The sequence below is a fragment of the Phyllobates terribilis genome, unplaced genomic scaffold (assembly GCF_046119375.1).
Source record: "Phyllobates terribilis strain yellow unplaced genomic scaffold, ASM4611937v1 Scaffold_1__5_contigs__length_1240528914, whole genome shotgun sequence".
In the NCBI taxonomy this organism is placed as follows: Eukaryota; Metazoa; Chordata; class Amphibia; order Anura; family Dendrobatidae; genus Phyllobates; species Phyllobates terribilis.
In genome coordinates, this window is record NW_027362761.1 from 702,883,474 (window position 1) to 702,898,186 (window position 14,713).

The window sequence follows — 14,713 nt, forward strand, 5'->3', positions numbered from 1 at the left end:
TGCAGTATATAGTTGCTGACGTTGGTGGCGCTGCTCTGCAGTATATAGTTGGTGGAGTTGCTCTGCAGTATATAGTTGCTGACGTTGGTGGCGCTGCTCTGCAGTATATAGTTGGTGGAGCTGCTCTGCAGTATATAGTTGGTGACGTTAGTGGAGCTGCTCTGCAGTATATAGTTGCTGACGTTGGTGGCGCTGCTCTGCAGTATATAGTTGCTAACGTTGGTGGAGCTGCTCTGCAGTATATAGTTGGTGACGTTAGTGGAGCTGCTCTGCAGTATATAGTTGGTGACGTTAGTGGCGCTGCTCTGCAGTGTATAGTTGCTGACGTTGGTGGCGCTGCTCTGCAGTATATAGTTGGTGGCGCTGCTCTGCAGTATATAGTTGGTGACGTTGGTGGCGCTGCTCTGCAGTATATAGTTGCTGACGTTGGTGGCGCTGCTCTGCAGTATATAGTTGCTGACGTTGGTGGAGCTGCTCTGCAGTATATAGTTGCTGACGTTGGTGGCGCTGCTCTGCAGTATATAGTTGCTGACGTTGGTGGCGCTGCTCTGCAGTGTATAGTTGCTGACGTTGGTGGCGCTGCTCTGCAGTATATAGTTGCTGACGTTGGTGGCGCTGCTCTGCAGTATATAGTTGCTGACGTTGGTGGCGCTGCTCTGCAGTATATAGTTGGTGGAGCTGCTCTGCAGTATATAGTTGGTGACGTTAGTGGAGCTGTTCTGCAGTATATAGTTGGTGGAGCTGCTCTGCAGTATATAGTTGGTGACGTTGGTGGCGCTGCTCTGCAGTATATAGTTGGTGGAGCTGCTCTGCAGTATATAGTTGGTGACGTTGGTGGAGCTGCTCTGCAGTATATAGTTGGTGGAGCTGCTCTGCAGTATATAGTTGGTGACGTTGGTAGCGCTGCTCTGCAGTATATAGTTGGTGGAGCTGCTCTGCAGTATATAGTTGCTGACGTTGGTGGCGCTGCTCTGCAGTATATAGTTGGTGGAGCTGCTCTGCAGTATATAGTTGGTGACGTTAGTGGAGCTGTTCTGCAGTATATAGTTGGTGGAGCTGCTCTGCAGTATATAGTTGGTGACGTTGGTGGCGCTGCTCTGCAGTATATAGTTGGTGGAGCTGCTCTGCAGTATATAGTTGGTGACGTTGGTGGAGCTGCTCTGCAGTATATAGTTGGTGGAGCTGCTCTGCAGTATATAGTTGGTGACGTTGGCGCTGCTCTGCAGTATATAGTTGGTGACGTTAGTGGAGCTGCTCTGCAGTGTATAGTTGGTGGCGCTGCTCTGCAGTATATAGTTGGTGACGTTGGTGGAGCTGCTCTGCAGTATATAGTTGCTGACGTTGGTGGCGCTGCTCTGCAGTATATAGTTGGTGGAGCTGCTCTGCAGTATATAGTTGCTGACGTTGGTGGCGCTGCTCTGCAGTATATAGTTGGTGGAGCTGCTCTGCAGTATATAGTTGGTGACGTTAGTGGAGCTGCTCTGCAGTATATAGTTGCTGACGTTGGTGGCGCTGCTCTGCAGTATATAGTTGCTGACGTTGGTGGAGCTGCTCTGCAGTATATAGTTGGTGACGTTAGTGGAGCTGCTCTGCAGTATATAGTTGGTGACGTTAGTGGCGCTGCTCTGCAGTGTATAGTTGCTGACGTTGGTGGCGCTGCTCTGCAGTATATAGTTGGTGGCGCTGCTCTGCAGTATATAGTTGGTGGAGCTGCTCTGCAGTGTATAGTTGCTGACGTTAGTGGAGCTGCTCTGCAGTATATAGTTGGTGGCGCTGCTCTGCAGTATATAGTTGGTGATGTTGGTGGAGCTGCTCTGCAGTATATAGTTGCTGACGTTGGTGGCGGTGCTCTGCAGTATATAGTTGCTGACGTTGGTGGAGCTGCTCTGCAGTATATAGTTGCTGACGTTGGTGGCGCTGCTCTGCAGTGTATAGTTGCTGACGTTGGTGGCGCTGCTCTGCAGTATATAGTTGCTGACGTTGGTGGCGCTGCTCTGCAGTATATAGTTGCTGACGTTGGTGGCGCTGCTCTGCAGTGTATAGTTGCTGACGTTAGTGGAGCTGCTCTGCAGTATATAGTTGCTGACGTTGGTGGAGCTGCTCTGCAGTATATAGTTGCTGACGTTGGTGGCGCTGCTCTGCAGTATATAGTTGCTGACGTTGGTGGCGCTGCTCTGCAGTGTATAGTTGGTGGAGCTGCTCTGCAGTATATAGTTGGTGGAGCTGCTCTGCAGTATATAGTTGCTGACGTTGGTGGCGCTGCTCTGCAGTATATAGTTGCTGACGTTGGTGGCGCTGCTCTGCAGTGTATAGTTGCTGACGTTAGTGGAGCTGCTCTGCAGTATATAGTTGCTGACGTTGGTGGAGCTGCTCTGCAGTATATAGTTGCTGACGTTGGTGGAGCTGCTCTGTAGTATATAGTTGCTGACGTTGGTGGAGCTGCTCTGCAGTATATAGTTGGTGGAGCTGCTCTGCAGTATATAGTTGCTGACGTTGGTGGAGCTGCTCTGCAGTATATAGTTGCTGACGTTGGTGGAGCTGCTCTGTAGTATATAGTTGCTGACGTTAGTGGAGCTGCTCTGCAGTATATAGTTGCTGACGTTGGTGGAGCTGCTCTGCAGTATATAGTTGCTGACGTTGGTGGAGCTGCTCTGCAGTATATAGTTGCTGATGTTGGTGGAGCTGCTCTGTAGTATATAGTTGCTGATGTTGGTGGCGCTGCTCTGCAGTATATAGTTGCTGACGTTGGTGGAGCTGCTCTGTAGTATATAGTTGCTGATGTTGGTGGCGCTGCTCTGCAGTATATAGTTGCTGACGTTGGTGGAGCTGCTCTGCAGTATATAGTTGCTGACGTTGGTGGAGCTGCTCTGCAGTATATAGTTGCTGACGTTGGTGGCGCTGCTCTGCAGTATATAGTTGCTGACGTTAGTGGAGCTGCTCTGCAGTATATAGTTGCTGACGTTGGTGGAGCTGCTCTGCAGTATATAGTTGCTGACGTTGGTGGCGCTGCTCTGCAGTGTATAGTTGCTGACGTTGGTGGCGCTGCTCTGCAGTATATAGTTGCTGACGTTGGTGGCGCTGCTCTGCAGTATATAGTTGCTGACGCTGCTCTGGTGGAAGAGCTAAGGCGTTTCTCAGCCGCACCGCTAACTGCACAACGTGTCGCACTCGCCACCCTAGCACTGCTCCTTTTACCGAGAACCCTGTGACACCGTAGCACAACCTCAGCCGTCCCAGCAGCCAATGGTGAGGGGCTACTCTGACGTTTACTCAGCCAATCAGCTCCCAGCTCTCAGTTTGACTGGTCCGCTTTGCTAGATAAACTTTACGCTGGGATCGGCCGCTCGGGTCTCCAGAGATGGGAAGCTTTCGTCTGACGTCATAGAAACAGTAACCAATCATTATTCGCTTCACGCTTGATTGATAACCAAGCCAACCAATGCCATGTAACCGCTGGTATTTCCTGTATGATAGTTTTTAATATGGCGAAGACTTACGATTATTTGTTCAAACTGCTTCTGATCGGTGACTCGGGAGTCGGGAAGACTTGCGTGCTCTTCAGGTTTTCAGAGGATGCCTTCAACGCCACGTTTATATCCACCATAGGTGAGAGGCGCCTCAGGGCTGGGGAGCAACTAGTGGAAGAGTGAGGGGATGACAGGGGCAGAGTGCAGGGGCCAGTGACAGGGAAGCAGTCCATGTCCTCATTATGGTGCTCACATAGGACATGCTGGGCGCTGTAGTACCATTTTTCTGGTGGTGACCAATGTATGTCCTGTGTGTGGCTATGAATGTACATGGTCAGCAGCCTGTGGCTACACCCTGTGCCCCATGGATGGCGTATAGTGTACCTGTATGTGGCGTGCCTGTGTGTGGCGTGGCCCGGCGGCTAGCGTGCGTGTGGCGTGGCCCGGCGGCTAGCGTGCGTGTGGCGTGGCCCGGCGGCTAGCGTGTGGCGTGGCCCGGCGGCTAGCGTGCGTGCGTGTGTGTGTGTGTGTGGCGTGGCCCGGCGGCTAGCGTGTGTGTGGCGTGGCCCGGCGGCTAGCGTGCGTGCGTGCGTGCGTGTGTGTGTGTGTGTGTGTGTGGCGTGGCCCGGCGGCTAGCGTGCGTGCGCGTGTGTGTGTGTGTGTGGCGTGGCCCGGCGGCTAGCGTGTGTGTGGCGTGGCCCGGCGGCTAGCGTGCGTGCGTGTGTGTGTGGCGTGGCCCGGCGGCTAGCGTGCCTGCGTGCGTGCGTGCGTGCGTGTGTGTGTGTGTGTGGCGTTGCCCGGCGGCTAGCGTGCCTGCCTGTGTGCGTGTGTGTGTGTGTGGCGTTGCCCGGCGGCTAGCGTGCCTGCCTGTGTGCGTGTGTGTGTGTGGCGTTGCCCGGCGGCTAGCGTGCCTGCCTGCGTGCGTGTGTGTGTGGCGTGGCCCCGGCGGCTGGCGTGCCTGCGTGCGTGTGGCCCCGGCGGCTGGCGTGCCTGCCTGCGTGCGCGTGGCCCCGGCGGCTGGCGTGCCTGCCTGCGTGCGCGTGGCCCCGGCGGCTGGCGTGCCTGCCTGCGTGCGCGTGGCCCCGGCGGCTGGCGTGCCTGCCTGCGTGCGCGTGGCCCCGGCGGCTGGCGTGCCTGCCTGCGTGCGCGTGGCCCCGGGGGCTGGCGTGCCTGCGTGTGTGTGGCCCGGCCGCTGGCCTCCGTAAAGTCTATCAACCGCTTTAGGCTTCGAAGGTCGTGATGCAACTAGAAGTGACTGGTCCATTATTCAGGCGGAAGCCCCCACTATTTGGCGTTGTTTATTTTTTTTTATAATTTAAAAGAAAAAAGAGAGAGCGCCGAAAAACCATTGACCAAAAAGACAGTTCAGGAAATACTCCACAGTAGTTATCCTGATACGTGTCCGGCGTCTATAAGATGGCAGATTCTTGGAGGATGATTGCACGCCTTCTGCTCATAAAGACTTGTTTATGTCCTAACCAGCCCTGAGTGACACTTCCACATGTGCGCGTTATGTCCCAGCGTTCTGTACGCTTTGTCCTCGCCGGTGACTGTGGGAAATCCCAGGGTCTTGTCCTGACTTCTGTCCCTGATCGTTCTGCAACACACACATCTTACACGTGTCTATTGCTGCATAATCTGACTAGTGAGCGCCAATGTCCGCCATGTTGATTGGCACAAGTAATAACATGGCTTTCCAGGCGAGGACACCTATATGCTTGTGATCTGCGTTCCCTGGTCATATTGCGGTGGACCGTCCTGCAGACATCTTAGCGGGTTCCCATGAGACACTTGCTCTAGATGTTTCTGCTTATTGTGATGTATCTGTACAGTAGGACAATGCTTTGTACCAGTGGTAGGTGACACTAGTGGTTTATGACACAGGGTAAATAAGTGCAGTGTGAGTTCAAATGCCCGATCCTTTAGTTCTCCAATGTTAGTGGCCTTCTCCTCTCTCCCTGTAGGAAACCGATGAATGCTTGGTTGAGCACTTATGTGTATAGCTTTAGGTGTATGGGCACCTTTTTAGTTGTCTCTTACATAACAGTTGACACTATAATGTTGGCGTAGTAATGTATTTAGTAATTCTGGTGCTTTCAGCAGGTCTAATGTTTCACAGTCCCATTGGGGGAGGGGGGGGGGGGAGGGATGTTTATCATAAAGAAGCCCGCAGTGTGAAGTCCTGTCAAGCCCCTTTAGGTAAGTTAGATACAGTTACTGGCACATGGGCCGTATTTCCATTAATTCTATTGCATATGTAAAGGGAATCTGTCTCCAGGTTTTTCTGTCCTATCGGTGTGGTGTAGCTTTCATAAACTATTCACACTTCTCTGCAGTGCAGGCTAAGCTCTGGGGGTCCTCTGTTTTCATGAGCTGCTGCTCCCTCTGCCCACCTGCCACTGACTGACTGCTTACCCTATGCATGGTAAGGGTAGGTTCACACAAGCATATTTTTGGTCTAAGTGCTGTCCAGAAAACTGTCAGTGGCCGGGGGAAACGTCACTCATGTAGACTCCTGGTTCACATAGTACTCCATTTGTGCTGCATCTGATAAACTGCAATCACATTCCCCTTAATGCACAACCGTTACCTGATTTCACAATTAAATTTGCACACATTATTAGATCATAGACCTGATAAGGCTGCTGTACTTGCTCTGAAAACTCCATGTCAGAATGGCAGTGTAACACTATACACATTAGACTGTTGACCAAGCCTGACGATATTGGCGGGTTTGGCCTATAGTAGCAGTTATCTTGGGTACTGAGGTGTTGTCACATTCAGGTGGTCCTTCCAACACCTGATTGAGGAGGGGTGGGATGGAGTGCTGTAAATATTAGTAAGTAATGTAATTATATTGGTTTACTATGCTTTTCACTGGTTTAATGGCAATGAAAACTCTGCTATCCCTCATTTCCAATCATTTATGAGCCCATTGATTGGCTGCAGTGGTCACGTGATGCCGACATGATACCACCACTGCAGCCACATCAAGAAAAACCAGAGGCAGTGTCAGAGAGCTGGAGTGGTGGTTCACTATGCTGGCTCATCTATTGCCCTTCTAACATGCACTTTATCAAGGGATTAAGTGTTAATCAGCAGGGGTCAGGCTGATGTCCTACTCGTATATACGCTTGTATTCTGCGCATTGCATATGTAATACTTGCACCTCCTATCTGCGTCCCTTGCTTTTGAGGCACCCTTTAATTTAGAAAGGTATGGTGATATTTGTCTAATAATGATTTCTACTAACGTTTAGACATTAGTGTTCAATTCTTGTATCTAGAGAGCAACGTTCTCTGGTAGTGTAATGTTTGACGTGCGGTCCCCTTATTTTGCACTCTACTATTGGGACCACCACGTGTTGATTGAATATGAGCATGTTATCAGTTCAGCTCTAGCTCATGCTCATTCTGATTTGAGGATGATACAGATTTTCTGAGATGGCTTTTCAAAGTGAGTACAATGGTCTCTTCAGGTCTGAGAGAGATGTTTATTAATACATGTGTTTTAGTGACATCCGGAGAAGATCTGCTGTAATCTCGGTGGACTTTGTGCATCTTTTAGCCATTTTGTTCTTGAAAAAGAAGTGTTGTTAACATGACATGAAAGCCTTGGCTTTTTAGAAGACGTGCTGGTGTAAGCCATTTGAGGTGTGATGTGTGAACCACATGCAGAGTAGAGGAAGGTAACTGCAGCCTTGTCTGTACTGGAAAGGGGTGATTCCTATATACTTAGGCCTGGGTCACACTTTGGTGAGGTGCAGTCTTTTACCACTGCAGCCAGATGTGCCATGGTTAGATATTCTCATTTCTACATGGCATCGTTCCACCTTCTAGATGTTATAGTTTATTAATTATATTTATCATCCATCAAAAAGATGTCTAATAATTGTATGACCTCTGGGACTTGCCTGTGAGTGGAGCAGAAGTGTGCATGCCTGTTGTTCAGTACTATGAGACTGTTATCTCCCATCAGTCCCATAGAAGGCAATGGAGTTGAGGTCACGTGTACACACTACAATGTTCTTAGAAGTGCTCTTCACACCTCCTGCTGGTGCAGACTGTGAAGGTACAGGAAGAACCCAGCAGCATTCTAGAAATGCACTAATATGGAGGTATGAGGGTTTTTTCTCATCCAGCACTCAACCTATCATGAAGAGGTTCCTTCATGACAATATGCTACCCTGCAATACCCCTTAGACCTCAGTCCAGAGCCTCTCACCTAGCCAAATCAGTTCTCATACTTTGCATTGATGAGAGCCAATAGCCCCAAACACCGTGTCTGCAAATTGAGATTCTGATTTGGCTTTTATCCTAAGTCATATTGCACGACTCGTTAAAGGGTTGATTGTGACTTGTAGGATTGCTGCTTCCAATAGGTGGCGCTATAGAGTTCAAGTCCTCTTTTTCTCTGAAGAGGCAATTTTCACCCTACAATATTGTCACCGATACACTGGGCTAAAAAATCTGTTCATTTGGTTAATAGCCCTCTCTCCATTCCCCTCCACCATGTTTGTCAGTTGCTGATGTGTACAGTGCTGTATTCATTGGGACAGATTTATAAACACAATGTAATGCTTAGACAGAGCACACTAAAGCCCACCTTTCCAGTGGTTTAGACGTTCGTTTGTCCAGCCAGAAGGTATCTCACCCGACTATTCTATACACGGAAACACTCGCTCTGCATTAGTAATGAGCGTGCATGCTTGTTACTCGAGATTTATGAGCATGCTCGGGTGTTTCTCGAGTATCTTCAGCATGCTTGGGTGTTATGTTTTAGTCGCGCTGTGTGCATGATTTGCTATTGTTTGACAATGCCTATTTCTTAGGCATTCCTCACATGTATTAAAGCTGTCAAACCGTCGCAAATCATGAGTACAGAGTGACTCAAACATAACACCCGAGCAAGCTCGCCAAAAGGGTTAACAGAACATGCTTGCTCATCACTACTCTGCAGAAACAATTTATCCATTGAATATGCTTTTCTGTTTGAAATGGAAACCTCTAGGACACCAAATAACATAGGAATGAAATGAGTTTTACAAAGTGGTGTTTGTACTTTCCTCCAAAATAACTTGCATAATGATCAAATGAGCTATTTGAAGTTAATGGGGATACCAATCAATCGCAGTATGCGCCCCAAGCTGTCTTTCATTGCTTGCACCACATTTCATCAAACTTTTGGCTCAGTGTAAGCCAGAAATAGGTGTGTAGATTTTGATTAGTGGCCTTTAAAAGTAGACAGATCTATCAAACCACTGTGATAGATCCTGCACATCTTAAGACTATTAGACTGTTTGCACTGTTTCAGCATCGGACAGTATGAATAAGTATGCTGCATTAATAAAGCATTTTGCGTCTGTAAATGGGGCTAGAAGTAGTGTAAATTTAGCCTTACGATAGAACTCAACAGAATGACATGAATTGCCATTGTCAGATTCCTGCAAAAAGTTCAGTTATAGAAGAAAATAATGGACAAAAAATGGTTTTGTTTGTTTTCCGGTGCTGAAGTTGAACTACTAGCCAATAGAAGAAATCTCACCCGGTTTGTGCTGTGGTATCTAAGGGCAGCTTATAGTAATGATGATGACACACTGCTACAATCAGTTTTTTATGCCAATGTGCAGTAGTTGTCATAAAATCACTGCTTATCAGCTGCAGTGTGAGCCAGGAGTCCTTTTATTTATGAGTGTTGAACTCATTGTGCGCATCTACCGCTTAAAGGTCACTCTGTCAGTAGCATCAGCCCTCCTAAGTCATCTATATTTGCATGTAGGTCATAGGAAGCTGAATAAATTGATTCCTTGAGATCAGTGTTCTGATGTCTTATTCCAGAAAAATCCACATTTTTCTTATATGTAAATAAGATGTTAAGATCCATTGGCAGAATGAAAACAAAGAGGTGTGCTAATGAGACCGGATCATCAAATATGATACAATAATTATTATTTTTTTAAACAAACACACACCAGTAGTGACATATTGTTAAAAACATTTAAAAGGCACAGTGGCTAAAAGTGAATCCACCAGGTGACTTCATGTAATAACCTACACCTAGTGATAAGCGAGCACTAAAATGCTCGAGCCAAGCAAATTGGAATGCTCGAGTGCTCGGTCCGAGCCCAATGTAAGTCTATGAGAAACTCGAGCATTTTTTTGGCAGCCCCCCCCCAAAAAAAAACAACTGCCCAAATCGATGGGAACAGTGCTCAAATGACATGGGAAACAGGGCTGCGGAGTCTGAGTCAGTATAAAATGGACTGACTCCAACTCCTAAAATATATAATAAATTGGGTACAGTAGTTCAATGCAGTTTGTGGGGAATATTTTTTTCATAAGAATTTGGGAAAGTTATGAAATGTCCTATTCCTGATCTAAGGGTCTAGACTTTTAGCTGAGATGAATCTGTGCTACAGTAAATTTATCACGTAAACATGAGCCCTGTATGAGGGAGTAGTGGAGTCAGAGTCGTGGAAATTGGGGAGTCTGAGGTTTTGCTTACCGATTCCACAGCCCTGATGGGAACAGCATGGGGAAGACCCCTGGAAGCCTCTCTGACTCCCAGGTCACTGCTGTGAACAATATTGTCAGAGGTATTACGCCACTTTTACGGACTCACAATAAAACCTACAAAAACTAAACCAAAATGGATTTTCCTTCGAAATATGTTAAGGAACATCCTTTCCAGGGTAATGACTTGTATATAAGGCAAAATAAATAACCAAAAACAAAAATACTACTCCACACCTTGGGCTATGTTCACACCTAGCGTTTTTGATGCGTTTTTTGCATTGGTTTCAACGGTGAAAAGTGCATTCACCAGAAAAGGTCATTTTAAAATTTTACAACCTTATCTGGCCTTGTGGTGTGTGAGATATCATCAGACACATCCTGGTTCATTTAGGAAGGAGGGACTCTGAAAGTCACAAACACTTTTTATAGGGCCAGCAGTCGGCTATGCTTTGTTGTTCCCATTATTAAAGAGTGGGTCCCCTATACTGTTATTGCGTATGCAGTGAGGGCTGCCAAAAATTTGAATGCACTCCAATACCCCTTTGAAGAGACATAGATGAGGGTCTCAGTAAAAAAATGTTCCCATTATAAATGAGTGGGTCTCCTATAGTGGTAATGCCACAGTAACGACATGTTCCCATTAAAAAGGAATGGATCTCCCATACTGTTTGCCTATGCAGTGAATGCAACAGCTGCCAAAAATTTGGAGGAACTCCAATGCCCCTTGCTAGAGATGTAGATATGGTGGTAGAAGATGAGGAGAAGGAGGAGGACGAGCAAATGGACAAAATCAGGAAGCGTATACCCATGTCTGGGTGTGAAGACAGCGGTGCATGGGAATAGTTAGACCTCCCCCAAAAAATAGACACTGAATTTGAGTTTATGCTGCTATCATTTGGTGGTGTTGAGAAGTCTGGCCCAATCCAGCCCTTGTTCATTTTTATATGAGTCAGCCTGTCGGCATTTTCAGCTGACAACTGGATGCGCCTATCGGTTATAATTCTACCATCGGCACAAAAAACCTGTTCTGACAAACCGTTAGCCGCAGGGCAGGCCAGGACCTCCAAGGCGTAGAGAGCCAGTTCATGCCACATGTCCTGCGTGGATACCCAATAATTATAAGGCTTCACGGAGGACGTTGGTACGGTCATCAAGGTACTCCCTCAGCATCTTCTGAAACTTTTCCCTCCTTGTGAGAGTAGCCCGTGCATCAGGGCTTGTGTGATGGGAGGGTCTGAGAAAACTGTCCCAGAACTTTGACAGTGTTCCCCTGCCTCCGTTGGATTGCATGCGTCTCTCTCGCCTGTACTCCTTGGTTATCCAACGAACTGTGACCTCTGCCCCCAGCGTTTTCAGATGGGAATTTTTTAAATAATTCCGCAACAAGGGCTTTCTCGTACTGCCCCATTTTATTAGGCCTGTCCTGAGCAGGAATAAGAGACAGAAAATTCTCCTTGTAGCGTGGGTCTAGAAGTGTCACCAACCAGTAATGACTGTCACCCAAAATTTGAACAACGTGAGGGTCACGGGAAAGGCAGCGTAACATAAACTCAGCCATTTGTGCCAGACTGCAAAGAGGCAAGACTTCCGTGTCCTCACCAAGAGGATGACTGACCATGCTCTCCTCCTCCTCTCTCTCCTCTGGCCATCCACTCTGAGCAGACGGTATGACAGTTGTGCAGGTAGTACAGTCTATAGCGCAGGAAACTAGTTCCTGTTCTTCCTCCTCTTCCTCATTGTCACCCAATCCACGTTGGGATGAGATGATGCTGGGCTGTGTGGAATCGCCCTGTATTGTTCCTTGCTCCATCTCATCATGCTCCTCCTGCAATGCATCCTCTTTAATTGTGAGCAGAGAGCGTTTCAGAAGACAGAGAAGCGGGATGGTGACGCTAATTATGGCGTCATCGCCGCTCACCATCTTGGTGGAGTCCTCAAAGTTTTGGAGGATGGTACAGATGTCTGTCATCCATGTCCACTCCTGAGGTCTTATGTGTGGAGTCTGAACTGAATACTGACGGCCTTATTGATGCTGGTAGTCAACAACTGCCCTCTTCTACTCACAAATCCTTCCAAACATCTGCAATGTAGATGTGCTGCGTATTTGCGCTTGCTTTCCAAGGACTGGGGTAGGGACAACTGAACGCTGCACTTGGACGTGCTTGCTGATGGTGCTAGTTGAGAGTGTGCAACGACAGGTGGCTTGCATGCACAACAGCGGAAGAAGCAGTGGTGTCATTCGCAGACACTTTCTGGACCCTGGGGTTCGGCCCACAAAGTCGGGTGCTTTGCTGCCGCCACGTGCCTGATCATGCTGGTTGTGATCAGACTACTAATTTTGCTACCCCTGCTGATGCTGGCCTGGCAGATGGTGCAAATAACCTCAAAAAGGCTATCTGCAGAGTCTTTAAAAAAGAACCAGACTCGGGAAGACCTAACAGTTGTACTGGCAACTTCCGTCATGTTGGTGTTCTGGGGTGTCCTGCCTTGTGTCTGTAGCCACCACACTGCTTGTTCCTGCCTGTTGTGGCGCTATGCCTCCCTCCCCCTGTGTGCTGCTGTCCTCGCTCTGCATGTCACCTTGCCAGGTTGGGTCAGTGACTTCGTCGTCCATCACCTCGTCTTCCACTTCTGCACCCTGGTCCTCCTCCTGACTTTCTGCCAATTGTGTCTCATCATCCCCCCCTGTTTCCAGGATAGACTGTGACGTGCCTAGCGTCACTAGGTGTTATATAGACCCGATGGCTGGCCACATAGCGTCAATCACTGTAATGCCACAACCAACATGGCTCCGACATTACAGTGTGTGGCAGACAATCCCTGCATGTTCATTGGCTCTTTAAAGAGCGCCAAACATGCAGGGCGGGGACCAGAGCTGCCGGAAATACTCGTCGAGCAGGGTGATGCTCGGGCAAGTACTGAGCAGTGGCGAGCATGCTCGCTCATCACTACTTGCACCTCCACCTTGTGCCTTTTAAATATTTTTAACAATGTCACCATCTTTTATCATATTTGGTGATCCTGACTCATTAGCATTAGGTTGGTTGATCCTGTATTTATTAGTAGGGCTTTCAGTTATTTCTAAGATCCATGGGCAGGACATAGATCTCTGAGAATCTGCCCAAAGAACATATTTGAAATAAAAGGGTGTCGTTACCAGTGAGAACCATGTATTAACCGACAGTCTCCTCTCCTTATCTCACTCCAGAGCTGTGTGTGATTGTAACTGACAGTGCAGCAGAGCTGAACTTTCTCATTACAAAACATTTGCAGTTATACTCTCTGCTGCAGAGCCAGTGTGTGTGTGTGTGTGTGTGTGTGTGTGTGTGTGTGTGTGTGTGTGTGTGTGTGTGTGTGTGTGTGTGTGTGGGAGGAGGTACTATACAGCAGAACACTCTCATTACAAACACATCTGCAACTGCAGTTGTCCTGTCAGGCTGTGTGCCCCCGATCCGAAACCACTGCGGGTTTGACGCAGCGGCCAGATGTTACAGCACAGTGGATGGGATTTGTAGAAATCCCATGTCCACTTTGCGGCTCACCCGCGGAAACTGACATGTGGCGCGTCTTTCCAGACCGCAGCATGTCCATTTCTCCGGCGGATCCCCATGTGGACTTTCCCCATCGACCTAACCTCTGAGGAAAGTCCACAGGTGGGGGGGGGGGGGAGATGCCGCTCATTTGCATAACCGGCGGCTCCTCCACAGCGTCTTGGCCGCAGGCCTGGAGGCACCGTGAACACATACCCTCATAGTGCTGTCATCTATGCAGCAGAGCTGTGAGTGATTACAACTAACACAGTACAGCAGACTTAAATTTTGTCTCATTACGAGCAAATTTGCAGCTGTAGCTCTTTTCTCACATTGCGGTCAGCTCTCCCTTCCACCTACACTGGCTCCATGTGAAATGGAAACTGAAGCATTATGAGCGTACAACTGCCGCTGCAGATTTGCTCATAATGAGTCAAAGCTCAGCTTTGCTGTACTGTGTTGGAATCGCACACAGTGAGACCAGGAGAGCGATCATTACATGTCTCAAACTGGTAACTCTCCCCTTTATGTAAAATGATCTCTGGAGACAGATTCTCATGCAGAACAGTGACGCTGATTGATACTGGCTCTGCATTGGGACCGGCTCTCAGTCAGTGCTGGGGGAGCGGTTACAGCCTCTGCTCCGTATACTCAGAGCGGTGACTGAAGCCCAAACGCTGCCGGGGGGAATAAAGTTCCGTTTCGGCTAAGTGCAGGCACCAGGCAGATGAGTAATGCTATTAACCCCATATCTGCAGGTTATAAGTGTTTTTTTTGTTGTGACTGGTTCCCTTTAAATCCTTTTCCCCACACTGTGGGTAGGGAGCAGGGCTGTGGAGTCGGAGTTGTGAAGTCTGTGTCTATTTTGGTGGAGTTGGTGTAAAATGCACTGACTCCTAAAAAATATAATAAATTTGTACAGTAGGATGTGCTGTAAATGTTTTCATAAGAATTTGGGAAAGTTGTGAAATGTCCTCTTCCTGATCTAAGGAGCTTTTTGTTGAGATGAATCTGTGCTGCACTTTATGTACACGCTCAGTAGCGACCAGTGCTGGGGAGTCGGAGGTCAGGGAAACTGAGTGATTTGGCTTAGCGACTCCACAGCCCTTATAGGGAGAAAGCTGTAAATCAATGGCTCATAGATATCAAGGACTCCACATCATTCAGAGGACACCAGCACTACAACTGATAAACTGTGATC

General features: G+C 48.2%; 1 protein-coding gene across 1 annotated transcript in view; it reads left to right on the plus strand.

Annotated features, from left to right (window-relative positions):
* Positions 1-3,387: 3,387 nt before the first annotated feature.
* Positions 3,388-14,713, plus strand: part of RAB8A (RAB8A, member RAS oncogene family) — a 55,629-nt gene continuing 44,303 nt past the window's right edge. The window contains exon 1 of the mRNA XM_073685804.1: positions 3,388-3,606. Within this exon, the coding sequence (XP_073541905.1) occupies positions 3,468-3,606 (139 nt within the window). The 5' untranslated portion in view covers positions 3,388-3,467. The remainder of the gene's footprint in view (positions 3,607-14,713) is intronic.